The 26,397-nt window shown below is 48.8% G+C and overlaps 1 protein-coding gene across 4 annotated transcripts in view; it reads left to right on the forward strand.

Moving 5' to 3' along the window:
- The window catches only part of MTG2 (mitochondrial ribosome associated GTPase 2), a 68,245-nt gene that overhangs the window by 37,039 nt on the left and 4,809 nt on the right, over positions 1 to 26,397 (forward strand). For all 4 annotated transcript variants that reach the window (XM_078781034.1, XM_078781036.1, XM_068119081.2 and 1 more), the window contains exons 4-6: positions 1,186 to 1,333; positions 1,482 to 1,597; positions 21,925 to 22,143. In XM_078781034.1, the coding sequence (XP_078637160.1) occupies positions 1,186 to 1,333; positions 1,482 to 1,597; positions 21,925 to 22,143 (483 nt within the window). The remainder of the gene's footprint in view (positions 1 to 1,185; positions 1,334 to 1,481; positions 1,598 to 21,924; positions 22,144 to 26,397) is intronic.

Genomic DNA, 26,397 nt, shown 5'->3' on the forward strand with positions numbered 1-26,397 from the left:
CCAAGACATAGAAAGTGATCAGGGGGAACACCAGCAAGATACGAGTCGCGACAGTCAAAAAAAGGAAGCTCTTTCAGCATTTGTACTTGGTGCGTACACGTTGACTATTGTGAAAAGCTGCTGACCAACAGAGAAAGTCAGGGAATCGAAATATCCCTTCACAATTTCTTTAAAGGAAACCAAAGTTAGAGGAAGAGATTGCCGAAAAAAGATGGCTATCCCAGCAATTGGGCTTGATAGATCACTAAAGAACCGGTGCCCTTTGAGGAACAACTCCCACTCAGCTGAAGAACCTTTGGTAGAATGAGTTTCTTGCAATAACAAGATGTGAACCTTGTTACACACAATTATCAACCTTGTTTTATTTATATTTAAATATATATATATATATACATATATATATATATATATATATATATATATATATATATATATATATATATATATATATATATATATATATATATATATATATATACATGATCAAGGCACCTCCTAGCTTTAATGGTAAGCACCAGCCACGGATTATGTCTCACACGGTAAAAACCGCATAACCCGCAAGGAACCAACAGCTTGTCTGCCACACAGACCATCGTTCCCGCCAGTGCAAACCAAAACCAGGGGGTGCGGTGCGATCGGCAGAGATAATAATCAACGACATAACAGCGTGACGAGCGCTGTCCCGATCTCCTGTGGACCGAAATCCTAGACGAAAGCGTCACCTCCATCCCGGAGGCCTCAGCCCAGCCACTCTGTCAACAGACAGAGATTTATTCTTTGGTCCCCTTTGGCTAAACATCAAATAGAGCCGCCAATCCAGATTTCGGGCTTATTCACCCTCATCAGGACGGCATACTGCAAACAATAAATCTGTCTATTGACAGAGTGGCCGGGCTGAGGCCTCCAAGACGGAGTTGACGCTTTGGTCTCCGACTTCGGTCCACAGGAGATCGTGACAACGCTCGTCACGGTGTGTGTGTGTACGTGTGTGTACGTATGTACTTTTTTTTCTTTTTCTTTTTTTTTTTAGGATAATCCCTGCTGAGATTGATTGACTATGCTACTCCGCTTAACTTAAAGTTCACATATTATGAAAATATTCCCAGTTTCCCTGTAATTTTCTACCCACCATCACTTCCTCTACTGCATCTGTTTCTTTCCCATTCACTCGTCGTTGTCTACCAGTCTAAATACTTTGTAGATGAGCGGGAGGTATTGGTCTGTGGTGGCCTTGGTGGAGATGGAGCCTGCTGCTTTCACAGTGAACCCAAAAAGGAGAGAGGAGGTCCGGACGGTGGGAATGGTGGGAATGGGGGTCACGTGATTTTTCAAGGTAAGCAGGGCTGGTGTCATCAACCAAAGAGGTCGTCCTTTCACCCATGAGAATCCCAGCGTATGTGTGTATCATCCCTCTGCAACAAGCATTCCATTGTGATGACCATATGGTCATGGTGTCTATCTTGTGCGTCTTTCTTTCCTAGTTGATGCAAACGCACATTCCTTGGTGGGGTTGCCATCTATTTGTCGCGGACACGATGGCCAATCTGGCAAAGCAGATAACTGCTATGGACGCAATGGACGGAACTTCATAGTGAAAGTAAGTATCTGTCATTGTTGTTGTCCAGTTTACCGAGTTTGATAATTCTCATTCAATACAAAGTGAATTTGTGTGCACAGCTCACATAGTTTACTTTAAATTGTGGTGACAAACACACATTGCGCACCTTGTTCTGTATGCAGCACATAATAATAACAATAATAATAATAATGATAATAATAATAATACATTTATTTTATATAGCGCTTTTCAAGAAGCCCAAAGACGCTTTGACAGAGTACAAAAAACAAGTGCAAAAAGACAAAAATCAATAGGTAAATAATCAAAGCAAAAGGAGGGAGAAGGAGAAGAGATAGTCAGGGGTTAAATGCTGTGGGTTAAATGTTGAATGCAGTGTTGAACAGGTGGGTCTTGAGTGATGTTTTGAATGTGGTGAGTGAGGAGGAGTCTCTGATGGTGTGAGGTAGTGAGTTCCAGAGGGTGGGAGCAGCGATGGAGAAGGCCCTGTCCCCCCAGGATCTGAATTTGGTCCGGATGGGGGAGGTCATGTGGCCAGGATGCAGCCACATGGCTGCAGGTTGCATCATTTTCTGGCGTCCCGGCCCCTCTCATCTCCCACTGCATCCCGGCCCTTCTCATCTCCCACTGCATCCCAGCCCCTCTCATCTCCCCCTGCATCCCGGCCCCTCATCTCACCCTGCATCCTGGCCCCTCTCATCTCCCACTGCATCCTGGCCCCCCCTAATCTCCCACTTTATCCCGGCCCCTCTCATCTCCCCCTGCATCCCGGCCCCTCTCATCTCCCCCTGCATCCCGGCCCCTCATCTCCCCCTGCATCCCGGCCCCTCTCATCTCCCCCTGCATCCCGGCCCCTCTCATCTCCCCCTGCATCCCGGCCCCTCTCATCTCCCCCTGCATCCCGGCCCCTCTCATCTCCCCCTGCATCCCGGCCCCTCATCTCCCCCTGCATCCCGGCCCCTCATCTCCCCCTGCATCCCAGCCCCTCTCATCTCCCCCTGCATCCCGGCCCCTCTCATCTCCCCCTGCATCCCGGCCCCTCTCATCTCCCACTACATCCCGGCCCCTCTCATCTCCCCCTGCATCCCGGCCCCTCATCTCCCACTGCATCCCGACTCCTCTCATCTCCCACTGTATCCTGACCCCTCATCTCCCACTGCATCCCGACCCCTCTCATCTCCCACTGTATCCCGACCCCTCTCATCTCCCACTGCATCCCGACCCCTCTCATCTCCCACTGTATCCCGACCCCTCTCATCTCCCACTGCATCCTGGCCCCTCTCATCTCCCCCTGCATCCCGGCCCCTCTCATCTCCCCCTGCATCCTGGCCCCTCATCTCCCACTGCATCCCGACCCCTCTCATCTCCCTCTGTATCCCGACCCCTCTCATCTCCCACTGTATCCCGACCCCTCATCTCCCACTGCATCCCGACCCCTCTCATCTCCCACTGTATCCCGACCCCTCATCTCCCACTGCATCCCGACCCCTCTCATCTCCCACTGTATCCCGGCACCTCTCTTCTCCCCCTGCATCCCGGCAACTCTCTTCTCCCCCTCCATCCCGGCAACTCTCTTCTCCCCCTGCATCCCGGCAACTCTCTTCTCCCCCTGCATCCCGGCAACTCTCTTCTCCCCCTGCATCCCGGCAACTCTCTTCTCCCCCTGCATCCCGGCAACTCTCTTCTCCCCCTGCATCCCGGCCCCTCTCATCTCCCCCTGCATCCCGGCAACTCTCTTCTCCCCCTGCATCCCGGCAACTCTCTTCTCCCCCTGCATCCCGGCAACTCTCTTCTCCCCCTGCATCCCGGCAACTCTCTTCTCCCCCTGCATCCCGGCAACTCTCTTCTCCCCCTGCATCCCGGCAACTCTCTTCTCCCCCTGCATCCCGGCAACTCTCTTCTCCCCCTGCATCCCGGCAACTCTCTTCTCCCCCTGCACCCCAGCAACTCTCTTCTCCCCCTGCACCCCAGCAACTCTCTTCTCCCCCTGCACCCCAGCAACTCTATTCTCCCCCTGCATCCCGGCAACTCTCTTCTCCCCCTGCACCCCGGCAACTCTCTTCTCCCCCTGCGTCCCGGCAACTCTCTTCTCCCCCTGCATCCCGGCAACTCTCTTCTCCCCCTGCATCCCGGCAACTCTCTTCTCCCCCCTGCATCCCGGCAACTCTCTTCTCCCCCTGCATCCCGGCAACTCTCTTCTCCCCCTGCATCCCAGCCTCTGTCTTCTCTGCTTGTGTCCCACCCCCTCTGCTTCCCTAGTGATCCTCATTTCTGCTTTCTCAGCATTCCATCCCCTTTCTGCTTCCCTGGCATCCCATGCCCTTTCTGCTTCCTCAGATTTCCCCTCCCACCACAACCACCTCCTTTTTGTCTGTGAGCTGCACCGTCCTCAGAACAGGAATGACTATTTACAGCTCCCTCTGTCAACATGGACCATTTTATAACCAACATGGAACATAAAATCAGAACTCTCTTCCTCATATGCGATGAATTCAACTGTCACCATGGCAATTGGCTGAGAGTTGGTACCCCTTTATGCAACCATGGCATTGCAGAAAAGTATTTCTGTGACTCCATGGGCCTCACCCAATCTATACATTTTCGGACACGAATTTCTTCCAATGGCACATCCTTCCTTTTGGACTTGGTAATGACGAATTTTCCCACCAATGTCTCCAATTCCTCTTCTGCTCCAATGGGTTCATCTGATTATGAGAGTCATAATCTCTGGCTGTTGGCGGAGAGTGGCCTCGGTGCCATAGAGTGTGACAGCCCACCAAGTTGACTGGCAGGTACTGCAATCTCCCCTCTTATTTCAAGACTGGTCCTTCATTTCCACCTCTCCTGATATGAACACTGTCTGGAAATCCTAATCAGATGATTTGCTGCAACTCTTGAAGACACAGTATTTACCTATTTGAAGAAGTCTTGTACAGCAACAAGTGTTAAACCAATGTTCAATGTCTGAGGTCATCACATATCACAAGGAAATCTCACCACGAAGGGGTTGTGGGATAGCTCACAAAAAAAGCTCAAAAAATTGTTTCTGTTAAGTCAACATAAATCTTTCACACTTACATTCACACATAAATGAGTGTTATCATTCGAAATGCGCTCAAATTATGGCAGTCATCTTTTATTGTGTAAACTGCTCCTTTTCAATTGGCATTCGGATATTCTGGTAGTTTGTTTGGTTGTTCCCTCAGGTAGAATTGACATTAGCATTTTATTCATGCAGAACATGTTACATTGTGGAAATTCACACACTCGCACGTTTGCAAAAAGGCACGTGAAAGACTGGGAGCATGAGGCAAAAGATTCTGTGGCTTGATGAGACGAAAATTGAACTATATGGCCTGAATGCAAAGTGCTACGTCAGGTGGACACAGAGCACAACTCATCACCCACCTAACAGCAACCCTATTGCGAAGCATGGTGGTGGCAACATCATGCTATGGGGATGCTTTTTAGTGGCAGGGACTGGGAAACTTGTAACGATAGAGGGGACAATGAATGGAGCCAAATACAGGCAAAACCTTGAGGATAATCTGCTTCAGAGTGCAAAAGACCTTGGACTGTGGTGAAAATTACATTCCAACAGGATCATACAGCTAAAGCATCCCTGGAATGGCTTCAGAACAAGAACGTGAAAGTTCTTGAGTGGTCCAGCCAAAGCCCAGACTTGAATCCCATTGAGAATCTGTGGAAAGACTTGAAGATTGCTGTTCACCGACGCTCCCCATCCAACTTAACAGAGCTCGAGCAAATCTGCAAGGAAGAATAGAAGAAACTCCCAAAATCCAGATGTGCAAATCTGATAGACATTTCCCAGGAAGACTCGAAGCTTTCATCGCTGCCAAAGGTGCCTCGATGAAGTATTGACTCAGGGGCTTGAATGCTTGTGTAAATTAGATATTTGTGTATTTCATTTTAATAGCGATGTTTACCGTGACGTCACATACCCGATCACGTGACCGCGCTCTTTGTTTTGGTTGGCAAAACACCAACCGTCCACCCTCCCGTCGCACCGTCCACCCGCCCGTCGCACCGTCCACTAAATAAGACCAGTTCTCTTTGTTAATCCAGTTGGTGGTTTATTGCAACTTCAACAATGAACACAGTCTGAAAGACATAAGAACAAACATAATGATCAGTAATGATTAAGAATCCTCTATCTCCCCCCAAGTCTTTGGCATGGAAAATATAAGTGTGTAACAAGTGTGTGTGTCTTTTGGCATGACAAAGACTGAGAATATGAAGAATATATGTAACTAACTTTGAAGCTAATGGAAGAACTGGTGAACCAGAAACCAAACACAATGTCAGTAATGGTCAATGCCAGAATCACATGTCATAGTCAGAGTGCCAGGCAGGCTTGCTCGTGCTTCGGCTGGACCGTCTGGGTGCAGCAGCTGGTTTGGTAACCGTATTGGGTTAGGGATCACTGACTTGAGGAGGTGACATTGGAGGCACTGCACTCATATGCCGAGTTATCTGCGATGACTTAGCCATAGATGGGGATTTGTATACTGAATCGAGGCTCGTGAAAGAGCTGACAACCGCGAGGGAAAGACAGCACAGGGGGACCACGACGGAAAGACAGCACAGGGGGACCGCAAGGGAAAGACAGCACAGGGGGACCACGAGGGAAAGACAGTACAGGGGGACCGCAAGGGAAAGACAGTACAGGGGGACCACGAGGGAAAGACAGCACAGGGGGACCACGAGGGAAAGACAGTACAGGGGGACCACGAGGGAAAGACAGCACAGAGGGACAATGAGGGAAAGACAGCACAGGGGGACCACGAGGGAAAGACAGTACAGGGGGACCGCAAGGGAAAGACAGCACAGGGGGACCGCGAGGGAAAGACAGCACAGGGGGACCGCGAGGGAAAGACAGCACAGGGGGACCACGAGGGAAAGACAGCACAGGGGGACCGTGAGGGAAAGACAGTACAGGGGGACCATGAGGGAAAGACAGCACAGGGGGACCGCGAGGGAAAGACAGCACAGGGGGACCGCGAGGGAAGGACAGTACAGGGGGACCGCGAGGGAAAGACAGTACAGGGGGACCGCGAGGGAAAGACAGTACAGGGGGACCGCGAGGGAAAGACAGTACAGGGGGACCGTGAGGGAAAGACAGTACAGGGGGACCGCAAGGGAAAGACAGTACAGGGGGACCACGAGGGAAAGACAGCACAGGGGGACCACGAGGGAAAGACAGCACAGAGGGACAATGAGGGAAAGACAGCACAGGGGGACCACGAGGGAAAGACAGTACAGGGGGACCGCGAGGGAAAGACAGCACAGGGGGACCGCGAGGGAAAGACAGCACAGGGGGACCGCGAGGGAAAGACAGCACAGGGGGACCACGAGGGAAAGACAGCACAGGGGGACCACGAGGGAAAGACAGCACAGGGGGACCACGAGGGAAAGACAGCACAGGGGGACCACGACGGAAAGACAGCACAGGGGGACAATGAGGGAAAGACAGCACAGGGGGACCACGAGGGAAAGACAGTACAGGGGGACCGCGAGGGAAAGACAGCACAGGGGGACCGCGAGGGAAAGACAGCACAGGGGGACCGCGAGGGAAAGACAGCACAGGGGGACCACGAGGGAAAGACAGCACAGGGGGACCACGAGGGAAAGACAGCACAGGGGGACCACGAGGGAAAGACAGCACAGGGGGACCACGACGGAAAGACAGCACAGGGGGACCGTGAGGGAAAGACAGTACAGGGGGACCACGAGGGAAAGACAGCACAGAGGGACAATGAGGGAAAGACAGCACAGGGGGACCACGAGGGAAAGACAGTACAGGGGGACCGCGAGGGAAAGACAGCACAGGGGGACCGCGAGGGAAAGACAGCACAGGGGGACCGCGAGGGAAAGACAGCACAGGGGGACCACGAGGGAAAGACAGCACAGGGGGACCACGAGGGAAAGACAGCACAGGGGGACCACGAGGGAAAGACAGCACAGGGGGACCACGACGGAAAGACAGCACAGGGGGACAATGAGGGAAAGACAGCACAGGGGGACCACGAGGGAAAGACAGTACAGGGGGACCGCGAGGGAAAGACAGCACAGGGGGACCGCGAGGGAAAGACAGCACAGGGGGACCGCGAGGGAAAGACAGCACAGGGGGACCACGAGGGAAAGACAGCACAGGGGGACCACGAGGGAAAGACAGCACAGGGGGACCACGAGGGAAAGACAGCACAGGGGGACCACGACGGAAAGACAGCACAGGGGGACCGTGAGGGAAAGACAGTACAGGGGGACCGTGAGGGAAAGACAGCACAGGGGGACCGCGAGGGAAAGACAGCACAGTGGGACCGCGAGGGAAAGACAGCACAGGGGGACCGCGAGGGAAAGACAGTACAGGGGGACCGCGAGGGAAAGACAGTACAGGGGGACCGCGAGGGAAAGACAGTACAGGGGGACCGCGAGGGAAAGACAGTACAGGGGGACCGCGAGGGAAAGACAGTACAGGGGGACCGCGAGGGAAAGACAGTACAGGGGCACCGCGAGGGAAAGACAGCACAGGGGGACCGCGAGGGAAAGACAGCACAGGGGGACCGTGAGGGAAAGACAGCACAGGGGGACCGTGAGGGAAAGACAGCACAGGGGGACCGTGAGGGAAAGACAGTACAGGGGGACCGTGAGGGAAAGACAGTACAGGGGGACCACGAGGGAAAGACAGTACAGGGGGACCGCGAGGGAAAGACAGTACAGGGGCACCGCGAGGGAAAGACAGTACAGGGGGACCGCGAGGGAAAGACAGCACAGGGGGACCACGAGGCAAAGACAGCACAGGGGGACCACGAGGGAAAGACAGTACAGGGGGACCGCGAGGGAAAGACAGTACAGGCGGACCGCGGTTCTTCCCCCGCGAGACCTTTAGCGGTTTCAGAGACGCGAGATTTTCAGAGACGCGAGATGTAGCATCATCAAAGAGCTGATGGCGGCCAGGAGGGCTCCGGTTGACCCTGGGTGATTCAACAGGAAACGTAGCAGGTGGCTGCGGTGGAGTGGTGTCAGAGTTGATGGTGGGATGTTGCGGTGGCATTGGACTAGTAAGGGATGGGCCACAAGCCTCCTTGTGACTGGCCGCGGTTGTGGTGTGCACAATGCATGGGTGTGGGATGTTCTGCCGAACCATTGGTCTCTGCACTCCAATATCACCATCGATTGACAATCTTGGTAGGGGCGTTAGCACAGGAATGTACTTTCGCAGGAATTTCCTATTGCGCAGAGTAACCCTTCCTGAACCGTCAACTCTTACCACATATTTATCAAACTGGCGAACCTCGATGATGATGCCGGTTTTGTCCCATTTGAGGGGGTGTGGCCCAGTCTGATTCTGGATGCGAACACAGTCCCCGACAACAAGGGGCAAGAGTCTCTTGGTATGTTCAGACCAGCGCTCAGCGTCTCTCATGTGGCGGTTGCGAAGTGCTTCCTCCCGAGCCTCCAGAGTCCCACGCCAGGTGTTATGAGGTTTGTATCTGCCAGGTGGTATTGGGATGAAGTCTCGAATTGGGTGGCCAAAAATGCACATCGCTGGAGAGAGTTTTGTGTCTCTGGCTGGAGTATATCTATACTGGAGCAGTGCACGTTGGAATGCATCGGTATCAAGGCCTCCATTAGGGCTAGTGTTCATGAGAAGACGCTTCACAGTCTTGACACCAACTTCAGCACGGCAGTTGCTACGTGGATAAGCTACTGAGGAGAGTCGATGATGTACACCCCAGTCCTTGAGGAATTGACGTGTCGCGACAGCTGTGAATTCAGGACCACCATCGGAAGCTAATTCATCAGGGATACTAAATGTGACAAAGGTACGTCTTAGGCAAGCGATGAGTCCACCTGCACCATGTGAGGCTCTCTCAACTATCGGCCAGTTAGAATACCGGTTGACCACTACCAAGTAGTTGCATCCTTTGTAGTGAAAGTAGTCAGCACACATGCATTGGAATGGATAATCTGGAGGTGTCAGAGGAGTGGGTGGTGCACTTGGATTGGAGGGCGCAATCCAATTACAATGGTAGCACCCAGCACGAAGGGCCGCAATGGCAGGGGCGATGCCAGGCCAGAAGATGGAAGACTCGGCTCTCGCAGTCATCGAGGTGACCCCTTGATGGGCAGCGTGCAGAGTGGCTAACACCTCGTCCCTGAGAGACGGTGGTATAAGGACACGATCCTCGTGGAGTATGACACCATCAACTGTATGTAGACTATCTCGAAATTGGAAGTATTCGCGTAGGGGTCCAGGGAGCTCATGACGGAATTCAGGGATACCTGACTCGATAAGGTCAACAAGGCTTTGCATGTTATTGTCACTCGCTATTGCGGTTCGAACCCTGTCCCATGTTACAGATTTGAGGCTGAGTGAGGCGAGGGAGGACATAGCAGACGTGGAAACATACTCGTCGGGGGTTTCTGGTGCTGATCTACGGAAGCCACTCAGGAGGGTTTTGGAATGCGTCAGGATGATGGGTGTGGAATCAATGGCCGCCATATCGTCAGTGAGGGTCAGTTTCACAGGCTCTCCAGTCGGGTGGCATGAGATGCAGTCTGTGGCGCGATGTCTAATCCCCGGCACATGGACCATCCGGAACCTGTATCGCAGGGTCTTCTCCTTCAAGTTCCTAAGTCGAGCGTTAGAGATATCCTCTAGACTTTGATCATTAAAGATCCTGAGCAGAGGTTTGTGGTCAACAGCGATTATGAGGTCTTCACATCCCAGAACAAAGTATCTGGCCTTGGCTAGGGAATCAGCAACTGCTAGGGCCTCACCCTCAACTGGTGCATAACGTGATTCAGCAGGGTGGGTGAATCTGCTGCCAACAAGTGTGATTTTCCATCCTGTGTGACAACAGAAGGGTTTTATGTTGGTGCAGGTACAGCGTTTCTGTAGTAGCCAGAAGCTAATGCCAGTCTTGGACCAGTCTGTAGCGAGGCACGTTGGCCTTCTTGGGTCGAATATCTGGACACCCTCCTCGATCTACCTGGCAATGACAGCTTTCGACTCTTCAAATGCATCTTGGAGGTGCTCATCCCACTTAAACAGTGTACTAGGTTTAAGTAGTTGCCGGAACGGCAACATCTTCTCAGCCATACTGAAAGCGTATGACACTTGATTGACAAGTCCAAACCAAGAACGTACATCTGTGATGTCCTTGGGTGTTGGGAAATCGAGGATATTTCCTGCAAGGACGGACACTATTGGGAGTTATTTCGAACCCAGCAAATTCCACTATATCTTCGCCAAACACAAACTTGTCAGGGTTCAGGGTGATTCCATTCTGTCCACAGGTGTCAAGCCACTGAACAGCCTGGAAGAAACTGTCTGCCAGCGAGTCAGACCATAGCAAGACGTCATCAACGCATTTGGTCTTATTGGGGATGTCAGACACGATCTCGTCATAACGTCTTGTATATCCATCACCAGATGCAATATACCCTTGAGGGGCTGTTTTATAGCGGTATCTACCCCAGGGTGTGATGAAGGTGGTCAGGTGCCGGTCTTCTTTGCAGATGGGCATGCTGTGGTAACCGATCCATGCATCAAAGACCGTCTTCTTCTTAGCGTTCGGAACCGATCTAGCCTGATGAAAGGGTGATGGCGTGCGATGTGTTTCCCGTGTCGCATGGGCGTTGAGGGCCTGGAAATCAATGGTGCGGCGTGGCTGGCCATTCTTCTTTGCACAGACGACCATTATATGGCACCAGGTGATGGGTTCGCCAATGGGAACTGGTTCAAGCACACCCAACTGTACATCGTGGTCTATCCCAACTTTGACCACATCCCGCCAGTGTAGTGGGACTGGTACCGGTGTGTGGTGTGCCACTGGTTCAGCATTAGGATCCACCATCAGTTTCATGGGCGGGCCATCCATTAGAGGCAATGTTTGATGCTCACAAGTGTTAAATGTGCTTGACTTATAGTATTCAAGGAGATACTGTTGTAGCTTCATGCGATTAGCATCAGTTGTGGGGAACGGCAGCTTTGTCTGGGGTGGTGGGGGTCGACGACGCTGAGGGCAACGGCATGCTGTAGTGGGGTCTTCCTGTAAGACTGCTGTTGCGTCCGGCTGCTGTGCTGTCAGGTCTACACCAATCTTGGGGAAACTATCCGGGATGATGTCAAGGGCGACACAGGCTTCTTTGCTAAGGAAGAGCTTGTCAGAGCTTTCTGTGACATAGGTCATTTGCTTCGTTTCAACAGCCTGACCCCGTTTGTCTTTGCCCGACAAGCGGAGTACAGTGGCCCCAAGGATATTGATGCCTCCATTGTTGGCAGTGCGCATTCTCATGGTTACTGGGATGAGGTCAGATTTGCACAAACCAAGGTGGTGGATGACCTTTATACCAGCAAGGCAACTCTGGCACCCTGTGTCTGCCATCGCGGGGACATGGCAAGTCATGGTCTGGGTGGAAAGGTCAAAGCCAAGGGCTGCGTAGTCTTCGCGCATGATTTTGACAGTCACACTAACAAATGGTTGAGGTTTTGAACCCTTCCTGATCCATGTATTGGAGAGTTTGTCATAAACATGGTGGTCAAGGGTGATGGAACGCTCACTGCGTGATCGACCCGAATTATTAACATTGTCAAACTCATTACATTCATGCCCAGATATGTTAGGAGTTTCATTTGACTGTTGTTCTGATACGTGGACAGTACATAAAGTATCAAACACAGCATTTTCACTGTTATTAGAAGAGGCACTCGTGCGTTTGGGTTTGTTCCTACTGCGACATACACTCTCCATGTGATTATCGCGATTGCAATGCCCACATCTGTGACCATATGCCTTGCATTCTGTTTTGCGAACGTGGGCTGGGGCACTCTTCCCGTGTCCCTTTTTGCCACAGTAGGAGCATAGGTCGTTTCTGTCCTTGATGGTTACTTGCTTGGCCTTTTGATATGTGCTGCTAGCTAGCTGCTTCCACTGAGTGTGTGTCCAGTAGTGTAGATGCGAAACGTTTGCCAGATTCTTTGGCCTCAATGAATTGGAAAACGTTCTCCAGGATCATGTCCTGGTTCTTGTCACCAAGGAGGTCAAGCTGGATTTCAGGGTCAGCAATTCCTCGTGTAAGAACATCACACAGGATCGCTTCTGTGTAGTTAACTTCAGCATCACAACTAGGGCATTTCATTAGGAATTTGCATATTCCTGCTTGACCACGTAGGCGAGCCCCGAAGCTGCGCACTGTCTCATCATGGTTTTGACGCATATTATTTAGTGCTACTCTGGGAACCATAGTGTTCTCTCCGCGAACAGCAAGTTTTTTAATGGCTGCCATTACCACCTCGATGGGTTTGTTTGAAAGGCTACCACCTGTCGATCTTGTTATATCCTTGCGCAGAGGTTCGTCACAGCACTCTAGTAACTGCACTACTTTATCGCGGCCAGTGATTTTGGTTGCATCGACGTATTCAGACCATCATGACTCAAAGTAAGCCCACTCTTCACTGGAGCCAGCGGCGACAATTGTGGGCCTTTTGACTTTTTCAACCTTGGCGGCAGGTCCAGGGGCGTGTATGGCACTGTGGGCAGTGATGAGTGCAGCCACGATAGCAGGATCGAGGTCTTCAGTGGTGTAGTCACATCCGGCGATTGGGCATCCCACAGCAGGCATCGTGGCTTTGGTCAACTTTGCACCGTGTTCATAAATAAGACCAGTTCTCTTTGTTAATCCAGTTGGCGGTTTATTGCAACTTCAACAATGAACACGGTCTGAAAGACATAAGAACAAACATAATCAGTAATGATTAAGAATCCTCTATCCACCTTCCACCCGCCCGTCGCACCGTCCACCTTCCACCCGCCCGTCGCACCGTCCACCTTCCACCCGCCCGTCGCACCGTCCACCTTCCACCCGCCCGTCGCACCGTCCACCTTCCACCCGCCCGTCGCACCGTCCACCTTCCACCCGCCCGTCGCACCGTTCACCTTCCACCCGCCCGTCGCACCGTTCACCTTCCACCCGCCCGTCGCACCGTTCACCTTCCACCCGCCCGTCGCACCGTCCACCTGACCTTCCACCCGCCCGTCGCACCGTCCACCTTCCACCCGCCCGTCACACCGTCCACCTTCCACCCGCCCGTCGCACCGTCCACCTTCCACCCGCCTGTCGCACCGTCCACCTTCCACCCACCCATCGCACCGTTCACCTTCCACCCGCCCGTCGCACCGTCCACCTGACCTTCCACCCACCCGTCGCACCGTCCACCTTCCACCCGCCCGTCGCACCGTCCACCTTCCACCCGCCCATCGCACCGTCCATGATTCTTTTCACAAGCAGACCAGGTGCAGTCGTTGACTTCCTTGTGAAAACTTCATGTGCAATACTCGCAGTAATGCGACCCCTCCTCTGCTCCGACCAGAGAGGACACACAGCCTGACCCCTGGTAACTTTCTCCAGTTGTGCAATCTGGTCACAGGTTATTGAGGTCAACCTGCAATATAGCTGGTCACGCTCTGCCTGGAGATGAGACTGTGACCAAGAGGAATACTCCTCCCTGTACAGTGAGGTTCGGGGCTCAGGTAGATACATCTCGTCTTCCTCTTCAGTAGCGGAGTCTGTCTCTTTTTTTTTTTTTTTTTGTATACTGAATCGAGGCTCGTGAAAGAGCTAAAACCAGTTTTGGAATGAGGCTAAAAAAATGCTGCATTTGGACAGACAGCTTTAAGATCTTTTAGCATATCCAAATCAGGGAGTGTTTGTCTGGGCTGGCATATAACAGTTTTGACTTCTTTCTGGCGGTTACGTTTGGCCAGCAAGATGGATTGTTTTGCCATCCTTTCAATGCAAATGGATCCGGAAGAATATCCTCACCATTCCTATAACTCAACTTCGATTTGTACCGAGATTTTGCAACAGTGTCAAGACTATTAAAATACTCCGAAACGATCACATGTGTGTCGAGCGACGCCATTGTGTAAAACGAAAACACGGCGGTTTTGCCAACCAGGCTGCTGCGCATGTGCGGATATGGTGGGTTTGTTTATAAACAGTGAACATCGCTATTATTTTGGAATGATTTCTTTTAAAAAATCATCTTTGACATTTAGGAGTATTATGTGTGGATCAGTGACAAAAAATCTCAATTTAATCCATTTTACATTCAGGCTGTAACAGATTGTGACAAAAATTCAAGGGGTCTGAATACTTTCTACAGGCACTGTAAGTCCATCCTGAGTCATTCAGAGATCATTACAGTGCAGAAGGCCTTCATTTGAAGTATCATGGAGTTATGAGACCCCACTCTTAGCTGCTGCAGCTGCTTCCCTTTGCATCTTGATCCCCTGGAGGCTATTGAGTTCAAGGTTCTCTATTATTGGCATATCTTTGCAGGATCCTGAATCCCTCCCACACCTGTCTACCCACCCCAATTCTAAATGTAATGCCCACCTATATTTGCTTAGATCTTGTCGACATGTGTGAAGGACTAAAAATAACTTTAGACACGAAATCAGCACAGATACACTTGCAGCTGTCATATTGCACTTCTTCCACATGGATTCCAGAAAGCTTTGCCTTTATGATAACAATAAGTCTTTTTGACAACATGGCCAGAATCAAAGGGAGGTGCAAAGCGCCCTCCATTTATATATATGGGATCGTTTCTCTGTATGCAACTTTAACATGGTGACTGAAAATACGTTTCTCAGCTTCTACTGGATGAAATCGGCTGCAAATTTCAGAAGTAAAAGCTTTGTACGTCAAGGTAATATGTTCCAAATTTCATCAACATCCGTTTCTGCATTCTTGAGTTTTATTTCGAAAACCCTCAATCACGTTGGTGTCTGTCCGTCCGTCGATCCATCCGTCTATCCATCCGTCCATCCGTCTGTCCATCTGCCCAAAATGTGTTGGTGCTCATATCTCAAGGACTATACATTGAAAGTAGCTGAAACGTGGAAAATACATCGGCCATAGGTCCAGTTAATGGCTTTCAAAACAAATTCCACCTAAGTGCTATAGTTTTTGCCTTAAAATTAAATTATATATAAATATAAATATATACACACTTTATACCTCTTTCCAAATATTATTACACAAATCTAACGTGCTGGCCCAGTGGCCTAAAGGATAAGGCATCAGACTCCCAAACTGGGGATTGTGAGCCTGAATCCCATCTAGGTTGAATCTTTTTTTGACCCCCCTTACTTCTTCAAGTGTTTTATATCATCTTGAATAAAGTCTTGTACGATGAGCAAATGCATTTTGTTCGTATTTTAAAAAGGTAATTATTCTTAAACCTGAATTTCGGCATCATTGTGAGTATTGCACCACATCAAATTGTTTATTGAATGGAAATCAAGTGAGGTGCAAAGCGCCCCTTCCTGTTTTTGGGATGGTTTCTCTGTATGCAACTTTAAAATGGGGACTGAAAATTCATTTCTTGGCTTTTACTGGTACATTGTATTTATAAATATACATACTGTATACGTATATACACACTTTATTCCCATTAAAAAATAAAAATAATAAATAATTCCAACGTATTGGCTCAATGGCCTAATGGATAAGGCATCAGACTCCCAAACTGGGGATTGTGAGTTTGAATCCCATCTGGGCTGAATTTTTTTTTTTTCTTACTTTTATTATTTGGGCTGAATTTTCTCAAGTCTTTTATATCGTCTTGAATAAAGTCTTGTACGATGAACAAATGCATTTTGTTTGTGTTTAAAATGTATCTTGTGAAAAATGCCAGGGGCACAGAAAAGGCCTCTTTATATTATATTATGTGCCATGTGTCAAACTATAGAAAATAAGGGGCATTCAAAAAACCTCGTGTGCATGCTGTACTTCCCTTGTGTTCTGAGGAACCAAGTAATGCTCTAGAAAAGTTAATATTGTTGTGGTTTTGGAATAAAGGCAACCCCCCTTTTAGTTAGTTGCACCACAACATGTAGCCTCGCTTTAGCCAGTTATTTCTTATTAAATGTGAAGTATAGTCTCCTTCCCAGTGTTAGTATGTGTTGAGGCAGGTAAGTAAGGGTAGGCCTCATTGGGCCTGGAATGCCATGGCCTGGGCCTAGGACAAGTCGAGGAGGCCCAAGGGAGAAGTCGGAGGGAGTGGCTGGTAAGCAGCAAACAGCCAATGGGAGCTAAAGGGGAGTGGCCAGCAACGGCGGCCAATGAGGAGTAAGGGGAGTAACTGATGGGGGGGCTATCACGACACGTGCCCTCCGGCGGCCAGTGGAGGCCTTTGGAACATTCTAGTGGGGCTCCGGGGGGATATAAGCCCTGCCCGGACACCCGAGCAAGTCTAAGCTAGAGGTCTCTCTCTGCGTTCTGCCCCGCTCTCTGCAGCCCCCGTTCTCCCTGGCTCTGCTCTCTTTTTTGCCCTCGCGCTGTTGGGAAACGCTCTCGCAGGACGATCTCTCTCGTGGCCCTATACTCAGGCGATCTCCCTGCCTGGACTCCCTGCACGTATGCTTTTGCCTCGCCGACTTCGGGACACGCTGCGGAGATTCCCGTACGTGCACGGCTGAAGCCGACGTCCCTGCCGCGAACATCACCAAGGGGGAACGCCCAACGAGCCGTCCGGGGCGAGCTGCACCAGGCGGCCGCGCTTTGAGCGCGTCCTCTTCTTCCTCCCTTTCCCCGAGTGAGTCAGAGGGTCAGTTCCCTTGTCTGGGAACGTAAGTAAGAACGGTTAAGTTTCTCTCCTGTGTCTCTTTTCTCTGACCATTGTACATTTGCTAATAAACCCGTGTTTCGTTTCCAACTTGGCCGTTTCCGTCTTTTCACCATTGGCCTCGCATTGCACGAGATGAAACTGCTCGATCGGGTTCCTAGTGATTAACGGCACGAGTCACGTGACACGCAAACTGCTCGGGCATATCAGACCAGCATGACTCGTGTGAGGTTCAGCCCCCGTCCTCGTGTGTATCGAAGCCCCCGTCCCCGTTCAGCCCCCGTCCCCGTCCTCGTGTGTATCGAAGGTACACGGGTTATTGACCGGAAACCCTTCCACGCGCTCGCTGCGGGTTTGGCGGCTTGAATTGCTCAGCAATCCGCCCCCACGAGTGTAAAGTGGGTAGCGGCCTCGTGGACTCGAAGCTCGAGGGGGAGAAGGGCTTAACTCCCCCTTAGTACGTCGACCGGCTCGAGATCCGGAACAATATAAATGGGTGCCAATTTGATTCATACACCTGCATGAAGAAGTAATATTGGGGGGGGGGGGGGGGAGGGGGAAGTGGACACCTGTAGGATTTTCATGAGAAGGTGCCACCTATTTTAATTCATTATCTAGGTACAAAAGTACATGAAAATGCATGTTGCCATTTTTGGAAGTGTGGCAGACGGCAACCATCTTGGATTTCAAAATGGCCGATGTTTTGCCACTTTTTCGCTTGGTTAGTTTCAATGAAAGTATTTTACCTCAATTTTGAAAGCATAATGATAGGTTTTCATTGTTGCTAACACTTCAAAATCAATGTAAGTAATATTTTGTTCAAATTACATATGATATCACCCATCCTGAAATTCAAAATGGCCGCCAAAAAGTTACAAATTGCATTAAAATTTAAGGGCCATGGTCCAATCAACAGCTTCATCCTAACATTGACCCCCAGATTTAACCGGACGTGGTATAAATTTTGATATGAGAAGAAAGCTGCTATTCTTCTCATTGACCCTGTGAAATTGTAGGGCTGCAAGATGTTTAGTTTGGATTTTGTACGCCAAAACTTGCTTACTATTGGTCAACCAATTAGTTGAACCACAGTATTCCATGGGGCTTGCAAATGCACATTTTTAGCTCTCTTTTCAAAACGATTGAAATACCAGCATGAAACTTCACAGGTGGGGTAGAGGGTCAAAGCCATTCAATCAATGTGAACATATGTGTGAACAATGTGAACATATCTAAATAGGTGGCAACTTCTCATCATGAAAGTCCTACGGGCCCATTGTCTAGGACAACTTGCCCCCCCACTATAAATGTATTTTATTTGCCAGACGTAGGGCGCCCCTTTTTATTAACTTTTCTAGAGCATTACTTGGTTCCTCCTCAGAACACAAGGGTAGTCCAGCATGCACACGATATTTTTATGAATGCCCCTTATTTTGTATTGTTTGGCATTTTCTACAAGCTATGGAATGTCCCTTCTTTTCTACCCTTTGCCACATGGCACATACCCTTATATAAAGGGGCCTTTTCTATGCCCCTGGCATTTTACCCAAGAATGGCTTTGGGCCCCACTCCAAGAAGAACCCCCTGAGGATCTAGAAACCAAAAGCTCCATGACAGAATGAATGAATCGCTGGATGAAATAACAATATGGCTTTTCACCCCTCAGCCCAATGGGCTAAGGGGTATTGTCGTCCGGGCGGGCGGGTGTCCGGGGTTTCTTTTGGTTTCCGTCAATTTCGAGCAGAACGGCTTGTCCGATTAAATTCATTTTTGCAGTGTGTGTTGGGGTTGAGTAGAGGAAGGTTCCTTTCGAAAATGGGCGCGCAGCGATTTTCAATATGGCCGCCACGGTAGTCATCTTGAAATTGGTTTCCGTCAATTTCGAGCAGAACAGCTTGTCCGATTAAATCCATTTTTGCAGTGTGTGTTGGGGTTGAGTAGAGGAAGGTGCCTTTCGAAAATGGGCGCGCAGCGATTTTCAATATGGCCGCCATGGCAGCCATCTTGAAATTGGTTTCCTTCAATTTCGAGCAGAACGGCTTGTCCGATTAAATCCATTTTTGCAGTGTTTTGAGGTTGAGTAGAGGAAGGTTCATGGGCACGCTGCAATTTTCAATATGGCCGCCACGGCAGCCATCTTGAAATTGGTTTCCGTCAATTTCGAGCAGAATGGCTTGTCCGATTAAATCCATTTTTGCAGTGTGTGTTGGGGTTGAGCAGAGGAAGGTGCCTTTCGAACATGGGCGCGCTGCGATTTTCAATATGGCCGCCACGGCAGCCATCTTGAAATTGGTTTCCGTCAATTTCGATCAGAACAACCTGTCCGATTAAATCCATTTTTGCAGTGTGTGTTGGGGTTGAGTAGAGGAAGGTTCATGGGCGCGAAATGGGCTAATGGGTTCATGGGCGAAAATTTCATTACTCGCAGTTCCTACTCGGTACACAACTTCGCTTCAAATAACAAATTTATCATCAATGCTTCTTTTCACCATGCATGGCTGAGGGGTTACGCCCGCTTTGCGCTGCTATTTATTACCTCTGCCACCAAAGGTGGATAGAGGTTATGTTTTCACCCCTGTCTGTCTGTCTATCTGTCTGTTACTTGCGAAAATCGAAGATTTTTCAAGTATATTGGTTAGTCATGTGCGTTATTCTGTTTGTATGTCAGTCGCTTACAGGTCACAATTTTCAACCAATCTTCACGAAACTTCACCAAATAGTTAAGTTCGTCATAGGCAAGAAGCCTATTCTTTTTGGGGTCAAAAGGTAAATAGGTCAACATAGGCCAAAAGGTTAACATATGCCAAATTCTAAAATCCTCAATTTTCATCCGATTGACCTGGAATTTTAAGAGGATTTGCAAACCAGGTCACTGAATTCAACTACCAATTATGTTTGAGGTCATCATGGGCCAACAACTTATTTAGGGCCTTCGCAAGTATCGTGCTATGCACGACATATTTCTTCTTACTTGCAAAATCGAAGATTTTTCAAGTATATCGGTCAGTTGCGTTTGTTATTCTGTCTGTCTGTTTGTTTGTTTGTCACTGGCCTACAGGTCACAATTTTCAACCAATCTTCACGAAACTTCACGAAGTTGTAGAAGTCGTCACAATTGAGAAGCCTATTGATTTTGAGGTCAAAAGTCCACATCCTTCCCGCTTCCGGTTTCTCGAGCGAGGGGGCGATTTTTGATCTCTCCACGGCATCAAAGTTGAAGTACTTTTTACCAACTTCTTCACTGGAAGTCCTTGCAGTGTCCATGTGTTTTATACTTCTCCCACCCCCTCCCCCAGCCCCTTCCCACACCTCCTCCCCCCAAGCCTTCTTCCTCCCACAGATCTCCCGATGTCCCTGCTCTCAAATGTTGTGTTTGTGTGCTTCCACCTCTCTCCCAAACTTGTCTACCGCTCCCCTTATTAAATGTTTTATGTGTGTTTGATTTTTCGTGTGATTAATGTTAGCTCTTTCACGAGCCTCGATCTTGTATACAAAAAAAATAATAAAAATAAAATAAGTCATCTGGAGGTCAAATTTCTAAAATCACCATTTTAAATATGATTTGAAAATTGAACAGCATTTGTATATTAATAATAATAATAATACATTTATTTTATATGGCGCTTTTCAAGAAGCCCAAAGACGCTTTGACAGAGTACAAAAAAACAAGTGCAAAAAGACAAAAATCAACAGGTAAATAATCAAAGCAAAAGGAAGGAGAAGGAGAAGAGATAGTCAGGGGTTAAATGCTGTGGGTTATGTCACTAAATTGGGAAACCAACTATTTTTGAGGTCAAAAGGTCAAAGGTCAACTCAAGGTTAAACTTCCAAAATCAATTTTCATCTGAATAACCTTCAATTTTCATCCGAGAGACTTGAAAATAGAACAGCATTTGCATAGTGCGTCACTGAATTAGAAAACCAACTTTTTGACGTCAAAAGGTCAAAGGTCAGCTCTAGGTCAAACTTCTAATATCAATTTCCCTCTGAAAATCGTCACTTTTCATCCTATTGACCCGTGCTTTGATCAAGATCGTCAATTTTGATCTTGCGTCAATTTTGATCTTTATGAAATGCCAATTTGCTGGATCAATTGCAACCTTTTTTCAGGGGGGGTGGGGGATGGCAGGGGGGTGGATTTTGCAAGTATTGTGCTCTGCATGACGTCTTCTTTCGTGTTTGTTTGTTTGCCTGTTTGTGAACAAGATATCTCAAAACGTTGTAGATGGATTCGGACGAAATTTGGCAGAGAGGTAGTTATGTGATCAAGAGGAAATTATTCGATTTTGGTGAAGATCCGGATCCGGATCCAGCTAGTGGAATTTTTAAAGTGATTCTTCACCATTGGGAGATGGGGCCAAAAACTATATACAGCAGGATATCTCAAAAAGCTGTGGATGTATTTGGACGAAACTTGATGGAAAATGGTAGGTGTGTGGCAAGACCGAATTGATTCGATTTTGGTGAAGATCTGAATCTGGATTCGGATTGAAAAATCTGAAGGTTTCCGGATTGATCTGAAATTCGGGGCAAAAAAGATTAAAAATGAAATACTTTAGATATATTAAATAATTTCCTACGGTGCGTGACTTTGTGGACACCCTCGAGTTTACATATGTGGCTAGGGTGTAAGACCTTGTAATTACAGTTTGGATACTTTTGATAACCATTGATCTGTGTCCAGGTTCCAGTAGGAACATTTATCCAAGAAAACGAAGAACTGGTGGTGTCGTTGGAGGAACATGGTGTGCAATGGGTGGCTGCTCGAGGTGGAGCAGGTGGTCTGGGGAATCGTGCGTTCCTGTGCAATGAGCTCCGTGCACCACTCACTGCAACACCAGGACGAAAGGGACAGGAGCGGCACCTCTTACTCGAGCTTCGAGTCATGGCAAATGCAGGCCTGGTACGGTATTTTTAACATAGCAAAATATGCTAATTATTTATACTGGCGTGATTCGGCCCACTCGGTGTGCCTCACCACACATCGTTTCAGAGGGATAGGCCTCTTTGACCATGTCTGCTTTCTCAGGCAGTGAGGGATGGTGGGTGGGGGTTAGTGGTGGTGATGGTGGATTGGGGATCGTGGGGGGGGGGGGGGGGGGAGGAATGGTGGAGGGGGGATGGGGTGTATGGGGATGGTGGGGAGAATGGCCAAATTGGGTCTTCAGGGTATTGTGGGTCTTTGGGGTATTTTGGGTCCTTGAGATATTTTGGGTCTTTGTGGTATTTTGAGTCTTCAGAATATTTAAGGGTCTTCGGGGTATTTTGGGTCTTTAAGGGTCTTTTCGGTACTTGTGGTATTTCGGTCTTCAGGGTCTTTTCGGTATGTTTGGCCTCTGGGGTATTTTGGGTCTTCAAGGGTGTTTGGGGTGTTCAGTGTCTTTAAAGGTGTTTTGGGTCTTCATGGTGTTTTGGATCTTCATGGTGTTTTGGGTCTTCATGGTGTTTTGGGTCTTCATGGTGTTTTGGGTCTTCATGGTGTTTTAGGTCTTCATGGTGTTTTGGGTCTTCATGGTGTTTTGGGTCTTCATGGTGTTTTGGGTCTTCATGGTGTTTTGGGTCTTCAAGGTGTTTTGGGTCTTCATGGTGTTTTGGGTCTTCATGGTGTTTTGGGTCTTCATGGTGTTTTGGGTCTTCATGGTGTTTTGGGTCTTCATGGTGTTTTGGGTCTTCATGGTGTTTTGGGTCTTCATGGTGTTTTGGGTCTTCATGGTGTTTTGGGTCTGCATGGTGTTTTGGGTCTGCATGGTGTTTTGGGTCTTCATGGTGTTTTGGGTCTTCATGGTGTTTTGGGTCTTCATGGTGTTTTGGGTCTTCAAGGTGTTTTGGGTCTTCATGGTGTTTTGGGTCTTCATGGTGTTTTGGGTCTTCATGGTGTTCTGGGTCTTCATGGTGTTCTGGGTCTTCATGGTGTTCTGGGTATTCATGGTGTTCTGGGTATTCATGGTGTTCTGGGTATTCATGGTGTTCTGGGTATTCATGGTGTTCTGGGTCTTCATGGTGTTTTGTGTCTTTATGGTGTTTTGGGTCTTCAGGGCCATTTGGGTCTTCAGGGTATTTTGGATCCTCTGGGCCTTTAATGGTATTTTGGGGTGTTTTGGGTCTTTGAGGTTTTTTTTTTTCTTTTTCTCCCCCCCCCCCCCCCCCTCCCCCAAAAATCAAGTTTCGTGTAGGAGATAATTTAATTAATTTAATAATTTTATTAATTAATAATGTAATTTCATTAATGACCAAAAAACCCCCCAAAAAACCGGACATATAAGACGAGATAAAGGGAGTGGGAGACAAGATGGGGAGAGAGGGGAAGCACACAAGTACAACATTTGAGAGCAGGGACATCGGGAGATCTGTGGGAGGTAGAGGGCTTGGGCAGAGGAGGCGTGGGAAGGGGGGGGGGGGGGGGGATGGCAGAGGTAAAAAAAAAAAAACACATGAACACAATTGTGTTTTGGGTCTTCAGGGTCTTTTGAGTGTTCAGGGTATTTTGGGTCTTCAGGGTATTTTGGATCCTCTGGGCCTTTAAGGGTATTTTGGGTCTTTGGGGTGTTTTGGGTCTTTGCCGTGTTTTGGGTCTTTGGGGTGTCTTTGGCTATCCCTAACCCTTTGTCGGAGAGTACAATATCAGACCGGTTTATCACTTCGTTTGGGCGCATTAATTTTATTGTCATAGCGTTTGTTTTTTTCTTTCACGTTTTGAAATTGGTTTCTTTCACGTCTGCATTTCCAGTATACCTGCGTGTGTGTCCTGATGAGTCTTTCATGGCTGCATTTCCAGTATTCTTGCGTCTGTGTCCTGACGAGTCTTTCACGTCTGCCTTTCCAGTATACCTGCGTGTGTGTCCTGATGAGTCTTTCATGGCTGCATTTCCAGTATTCTTGCGTCTGTGTCCTGATGAGTCTTTCACGTCTGCATTTCCAGTATACTTGCGTGTGTGTCCTGATGAGTCTTTCACGTCTGCATTTCCAGTATACCTGCGTGTGTGTCCTGATGAGTCTTTCATGGCTGCATTTCCAGTATTCTTGCGTCTGTGTCCTGACGAGTCTTTCACGTCTGCATTTCCAGTATACTTGCGTGTGTGTCCTGATGAGTCTTTCACGTCTGCATTTCCAGGATACCTGCGTGTGTGTCCTGATGAGTCTTTCATGGCTGCATTTCCAGTATTCTTGCGTCTGTGTCCTGACGAGTCTTTCACGGCTGCATTTCCAGTATTCTTGCGTGTGTGTGTCCTGATGAGTCTTTCACGGCTGCATTTCCAGTATTCCTGTGTGTGCGTCCTGATGAGTCATTCATGGCTGCATTTCCATTATTCACGTCTGCATTTCTGCATTTCCAGTATTCTTCTTTGTGTGTCCTGACGAGTCTTTCATGGCTGCATTTCCAGTATTCTTGCGTGTGTGTCCTGACGAGTCTTTCACGGCTGCATTTCCAGTATTCTTGCGTGTGTCCTGACGAGTCTTTCATGGCTGCATTTCCAGTATTCTTGCGTGTGTCCTGACGAGTCCTTCACGGCTGCATTTCCAGTATTCTTGCGTGTGTGTCCTGACGAGTCCTTCATGGCTGCATTTCCAGTATTCCTGCGTGTGTGTCCTGATTCCTTCATGGCTGCATTTCCAGTATTCTTGCGTGTGTGTCCTGACGAGTCCTTCATGGCTGCATTTCCTGTATTCTTGCGTGTGTGTCCTGACGAGTCCTTCACTACTGCATTTCCAGTATTCTTACGTGTGTGTCCTGATGAGTATTTCACGTCTGCATTTCCAGTATCCCTGCGTGTGTGTCCTGACGAGTCTTTCACGGCTGCATTTCCAGTATTCTTGCGTGTGTGTGTCCTGATGAGTCTTTCACGTCTGCATTTCCAGTATTCTTGCGTGTGTGTGTCCTGATGAGTCTTTCACGTCTGCATTTCCAGTATTCTTGCGTGTGTGTCCTGACAAGTCTTTCACGTCTGCATTTCCATTATTCACGTCTGCATTTCTGCATTTCCAGTATTCTTGCGTGTTTGTCCTGACGAGTCTTTCATGGCTGCATTTCCAGTATTCCTGCGTGTGTGTCCTGTAGTCCTTCACGGCTGCATTTCCAGTATTCTTGCGTGTGTCCTGATGAGTCTTTCACGTCTGCATTTCCAGTATTCTTGCGTGTGTCCTGACGAGTCCTTCACGGCTGCATTTCCAGTATTCTTGCGTGTGTGTCCTGACGAGTCCTTCACGGCTGCATTTCCAGTATTCTTGCGTGTGTGTCCTGACGAGTCTTTCATGGCTGCATTTCCAGTATTCTTGCGTCTGTGTCCTGACGAGTCTTTCACGGCTGCATTTCCAGTATACCTGCGTGTGTTTCCTGACGAGTCTTTCACGGCTGCATTTCCAGTATTATTGTGTGTGTGTGTCCTGATGAGTCTTTCATGGCTGCATTTCCAGTATTCTTGCGTGTGTGTCCTGACGAGTCCTTCATGGCTGCATTTCCAGTATTCTTGCGTGTGTGTCCTGATTTGTTTCATGGCTGCATTTCCAGTATTCTTGCGTGTGTGTCCTGACGAGTCCTTCACGGCTGCATTTCCAGTATTCTTGCGTGTGTGTCCTGACGAGTCCTTCACGGCTGCATTTCCAGTATTCTTGCATGTGTGTCCTGACGAGTCTTTCATGGCTGCATTTCCAGTATTCCTGTGTGTGTGTCCTGATGAGTCTTTCACGACTGCATTTCCAGTATTCTTGCGTGTGTGTCCTGACAAGTCTTTCACGTCTGCATTTCCATTATTCACGTCTGCATTTCTGCATTTCCAGTATTCTTGCGTGTGTGTCCTGATGAGTCTTTCACGTCTGCATTTCCAGTATTCTTGCGTGTGTGTGTCCTGATGAGTTTCACTACTGCATTTCCAGTATTCTTGCGTGTGTCCTGATGAGTCTTTCACTACTGCATTTCCAGTATTCTTGCGTGTGTCCTGACGAGTCCTTCACGGCTGCATTTCCAGTATTCTTGCGTGTGTGTCCTGACGAGTCTTTCATGGCTGCATTTCCAGTATTCTTGCGTCTGTGTCCTGACGAGTCTTTCACGGCTGCATTTCCAGTATACCTGCGTGTGTGTCCTGACGAGTCTTTCACGGCTGCATTTCCAGTATTCTTGCGTGTGTGTGTCCTGATGAGTCTTTCATGGCTGCATTTCCAG

The sequence above is a fragment of the Myxine glutinosa genome, chromosome 6 (genome assembly GCF_964187855.1).
Source record: "Myxine glutinosa chromosome 6, kmMyxGlut1.1, whole genome shotgun sequence".
NCBI lineage: Eukaryota > Metazoa > Chordata > Myxini > Myxiniformes > Myxinidae > Myxine > Myxine glutinosa.